This window comes from Cynoglossus semilaevis, chromosome 12, assembly GCF_000523025.1.
Source record: "Cynoglossus semilaevis isolate Cse_v1.0 chromosome 12, Cse_v1.0, whole genome shotgun sequence".
Lineage (NCBI taxonomy): Eukaryota > Metazoa > Chordata > Actinopteri > Pleuronectiformes > Cynoglossidae > Cynoglossus > Cynoglossus semilaevis.
In genome coordinates, this window is record NC_024318.1 from 17,305,509 (window position 1) to 17,310,795 (window position 5,287).

Consider the following 5,287-nt stretch of genomic DNA (forward strand, 5'->3'; position numbering starts at 1 on the left):
CTGTACTTCTCCATCAGCATCCTCAAGGCAAATATTGCATCTGTGGTACTCTTCCTAGGCATGAAACCATACTGTTGTTCACAAATCTCCACTTCCTGCCTCAACCTAGCTTCAACTATTCTTTAAATAAAATAATTGCATAATAAATGAGCCAGTAAATAAGAAATATATAAATTATGGACTATAGGGAAATGGAAATAGCAAGACTTTTTGTTTTGCAAAAACAAAAACAAAAAATGCTGGAGAATACAAATAGCTATGATCAAACAATATTTATTTATTTATTTTTAATAAGAGCATGACTTCACTCTGTAAAATGTGATTCAATTTTCATTTAAAAAAGACTAGACCTATCAGGCAAAGCAGGTGATTTGAAATGTGTGTTTGTGTGAGGGACAGTTTGGACCAATGAGGGCCTGATTTATATAGAGGGTGAAGTACATTTTGTTTCAGTTTAATAATAGTATTCCATTATGAAAAGCCACCGCTCTTAAAGGTTGCTGTGAGCAATACTGCTTAAGAGACCCAAGGACTTAAGAAAAAAAAGAAGGATCAACAGCTGAGAGTGCACAGTATTATGCCAGTTGGTCATTGACAACAGTTATGTTTTGGTTATTTGTCGCTATGTTTTTTTTTATGGTTAGCAGGGAACTGAATTATAATCTGGTCTGGATTATTATATTTCAAAATAAAACACGAATAGAACCGTTTTTAACTGCAAAAGGAAACTTTCGTAGGATTTTAAGTATATGTTAACACTATTTACTAATTAAGAGTTATTTTACTATAAACTAATTTATTATGAGGAAAATCATTATGAGACAGACACCCAAAGGTTTATTAGGCCATGGATGAACGTGCCTGCACTACAGAGTACATTTCTTGTGACGCCTCTTTTGGTCGTGTGGTATTCTCACCCATCAGCGTCTTTCTCAAAACTTCCCCTTTACGTTCACGTATTTGGGAATGCTACAAATGCAGTTTCTGCTGCAAAGCTGTCGGTCACAATGGTATAAAGGCAGACATTAATGTTAACCAGAGCTGCAACGTCACTATGAATTGGGTTCCTGTTTTTATTTATAACAAAAAAAAAAAGAAGATTGGAAAGCAGAAGTCAAACTGTTGTCACATGTTCATGAGGCTACCATCAACTAAATACTGTAGTACTGCAATACTATTAAAACATGACTTACTGTACGATAGAGGCTCATTATAAAGATCTCCACAGCATTTATGCTTTTAACCAGAAAATATAAATTTACAAAATGCTCTGGGGCAAACAGACCAGGGGTGTACTCCAGTTTTATTACGTTGACATTTTTAATTACTTATTGTCTCATTGTGACCGTGAGGCAGACTAAGGCCAGGGTAGAGAAATGATTTCTCCTTACTCGCATGGTAATGCCCAGGAATGCTTCAGTCAAAAGGTGGCAAAGGAGTAGGCTACCTAGAGCTGCTACTGCAGATTTAAGATTATAATCAATGGATGGATGGATGGATGGATGGATGGATGGATGGATTTTAGGGTAGGATTTAAGGTTTATAACTACCGGACAAAGGAGTAGCAGATAACGGTACGCAAGCCTAGAGTGCACTCTAGTGGCTGTCAGTGTGAAAATAAACACGTGAAATGACATATTTTTATATATATATATATATATATAAGTTGCACCTGAGTATAAGTCGCAAACCCAGCCAATGGACGAAAAAAAAAAGTGCAACTGAGTCCCAAAAAAAATATGATTTCTGATTCATCTATTGATTTAGACCAGTGGTTGTCAATTTTTTTTTCTGTCATGCCCCCCTCTGACCCACACTGCTGTGAATTGAAATACCATCAAGAACCTGATAACATAGCAAACCACTGTATAAGTTGCTGCCACCTAGTGACTGGAGGCTTCTAGCCCCCCCACTGGCACCTCACCGCACCCTCTCGCCTCCCAGGGGGGGACCCGTCCCACTATTTGAAAAGTACTGCTTTAGACTGTACCTGGGCGGATGAGCTACGCAGTACTAGACAAGCAGTACTAAGTAAGCCGTTGATGAATAATAAGTCATTTATTCAATAATGCCTTTGATACCATTTCTCATTAACTAGAAACTTTTTCCACTCTCTGGAAGGCATTTGATTAGTGCCACTGAAAGGTGAGTGACCCTGAAAATTGTGCAGTATTCATAATCTTCATTTTGAAAAGCAGCCACAGTGAGTGAATGAGCCTCGTAAGCAATGTCACGCAAACTAAGCTCAGAAGGTGGAAACCCATTTAGAGCAATAAAAAAAAAAACCCTACAATAATATCAAGTACTCTTAAGTGGTTTATAAGACTATTACAATTTTAAGATGCTTGTTGTCTTGGTGACTAATTTTTTTTTCCCCCTCTCTGCTTTCTTTGACCTTTTCATTGAAGGAGGTCTGCATCTCGAAGAAGTATTCAGTTTTTCAGGTTAAAGTGTTCATTATTAAAAAAAAAAAAAACTTGAATACGTATTCACTCTTCTATTAACTTTCTGTAGATGTTTAGACAAAGGCGACCCCAACATTGCTTTTTACTCTCTCTATTTTTTTTTTTTTACTCTTTTTACACATTTCTTATCAAAAGCAAAAATAGTGACATCGACATTTAAAATTTGAAAAGGTTAGAGACTGCATGACATTTCCATTAATGTACTAATCAGCATATGTAAGACCGATGGCGTCTCGGTCTGACTTTTAGATGTTTCGTTTGAATAAAATAATTTAAATCGTTGGTTGTTTTTTTTTTGAATGGTGGGAACCTATAAAATGTACATTACGTACATAATGACTCTTCTTAAGCATGAAGGCCAAACCCTACTCTATCACATGTATTTAAAGCATTTGGTTTTATTTTGTAGAATTGAGCGTTTCCTACCTTTAATGTTTTTTTTTAATGCCCTGTTTCAGCTACAATTTTTTTGAAAGTAAAGCCTTGCATGTTCCTTTGTAGAGTTGCTCAAAAAAAGAGTCGGAAGCGCTCCGCTGGTTTTAGACTAAGATATTTAAGTTGGAGAGGCATCGCAACTGGACAGTGCCTGTGACTAATTTGCAAAGGTTTTTATTTCTTTGGGGACATTCTTGACATACGTACACGAGAATACACTAGAGTTTGTGATTCTCACCTCATTGTGTGGCAGCCCAGCAGCTGAAAAAATTGGGATCTTCTGTCCACGGGCAATGCTGTTCATGCCATCGATGGCCGAGATTCCAGTCTGGATCATCTCCTCAGGGTAAATACGGCACTGAGGGTTGATTGGCTGACCTGAAAAGACACAGAGCAACACCCGTGAACATCCAGAATAAATGATATAAAACTCAAAATCTGTCTTCATCAGAAGAAAGGTGTGGCCGATCGGTGTAAATGTAGCTGACAATAATTGGACACGAGAAACATTTCACTGCTGTGAACTCACAAAAACGTCGCTACACCCAATCACCTGTGCATGACTGCCAGTGATTAACGGCAGGAAACTGTAGAGACTTGTGCTTTCTAATATTTGCTTTCTAATATTACGTTGCTACACCCAATCACCTTATGCTTTCTAATATTTGCTTTCTAATATTCTATACATACTATAGTATGTTTTAACTTCCGTACATCTTAGGGAGGTTCTTAACATCTCAAATTCCTGTTACACCTAAACTACACTAAGCGTTGAACCAACTTCCATGACCAGCCCCCCCAAAAAACTGTTTAGTAACTAGGAAAAAAAAAAGATGTATATTTTATGGTACAGTTTTAAATTAATTTATGTCTTTATTTATGTACTATTTCAATTTTATAAAGATATTCCAATACACATGTGAGGTGGGCAATAGGTCAATAAGGTCATACCCATAATGTCCAGATAGTCCTCAGCCAAAACATTTGGTCCACGGTCGATAGGTTTGCCTGAGCCATTGAACACGCGCCCTAAAAAAAAAAAAAAAAAAAGAGAGAAAAAAAGAGATAATTTTATATTTTCATTCAGGAAATTCAAAGGCAATGATTTGGTTTCTATATAATAGAGATATTCCACAAAAATTAATAAAGAAACATAACTTAAATGAAGTTCATTAGATGACGCTTCCAACCACATCTGATCTATTCTGTTCTCTGTTTGAGTCTAAACACACAAGTGTGCTCCTGATGGCTCTTGACGAGTCTCCAAGTTACAAGTAGAAGCAATCATAAATTCATGGAGGTGATTAATGATACTTCAAAAACAATAGCGGATTTACTTTCTACAGCCTGCACTGAGATAATTGCACTGACAGAGACGTTGAAGAGCTGCGTGAGGGAATGAAGGTTTGTTTCAGTGCTGCTGCTGCTGCTGCTTTTAACCATTTCCTTTGAATTCCAGAAACATTAGTGAGATAAGCACGCAGGGAGATGTGTGAATGCTTTTGTAAAATTCAACATCTTTTTATAATTGTTGCTAAGAAAATAGAGAGGATGAGGATGAAAAAAAAAAAAAATACTTTTTTTTTTTTTTTTAAATGATTTTATTCATTGAATCAATTTTTCTCAAGGATAAAAATGTGCCCGTTTTTGTTTTTTCAAATTTTTTAAATCTTTTTTAGGGAGGCTTTTGGTACTTTTCCTGGATCATCTTACCAAATGTTGAAAAATGCTTTAATTTTTCCATATATCTTTACCTTTATAAATATTAATTTACCATGGTAGGAGTTATGTATTTTTGTCATCATGAGTGAATACAGATTTAGTCTGTTGAGTGAAATAACATCAAATCGTACCTAGCATGTCCTCAGATACAGGGGTACGCAGGATATCGCCAGTAAACTCACAGGCCGTCTTCTTGGCATCAATTCCTGATGTTCCCTCAAACACCTTGAAAAAGATTATATTACAGAAAAAAAAAAAAATCAAGACAGTTTCTCAGCCATGTTTTATGCCAATGTATTAGGAGATTGAAGACGTTTTTATCACTTGGTGTACCAAAAGCCAGCAGTTTTTACCTGGACGACTGCCTTGCTGCCTATCACTTCCAACACCTGTCCACTTCTCTTGGTGCCATCCGGCAGGGTCAGGTGGACAATCTCTGCATATCTGGGGAACTAAAAAAAAAAAAATTCCAGGGTCATAAATAAAGTTTTATTTTCTTCAATTAGGACACATAAAATGCCATAGAAAATGTAAATGTGTTTAGTTTTTCCAAGAATGGATTAAAACCATTCACAACATTTCAAACATTTGCTACCTCACAAGGCGTTTTTTTTCCTCTCTCTCTAAGTATTCTATATTAAGTATATATATATATATATATATGT

At 36.1% G+C, this 5,287-nt stretch overlaps 1 protein-coding gene across 1 annotated transcript in view; it reads right to left on the minus strand.

Moving 5' to 3' along the window:
* The window catches only part of atp6v1ba (ATPase, H+ transporting, lysosomal, V1 subunit B, member a), a 25,310-nt gene that overhangs the window by 9,275 nt on the left and 10,748 nt on the right, over positions 1-5,287 (minus strand). The window contains exons 2-5 of the mRNA XM_008322563.3: positions 4,976-5,074; positions 4,754-4,847; positions 3,852-3,929; positions 3,139-3,278 (exon numbers count right to left, since the gene is read on the minus strand). Coding sequence (XP_008320785.3) covers positions 3,139-3,278; positions 3,852-3,929; positions 4,754-4,847; positions 4,976-5,074 — 411 coding nt within the window. The remainder of the gene's footprint in view (positions 1-3,138; positions 3,279-3,851; positions 3,930-4,753; positions 4,848-4,975; positions 5,075-5,287) is intronic.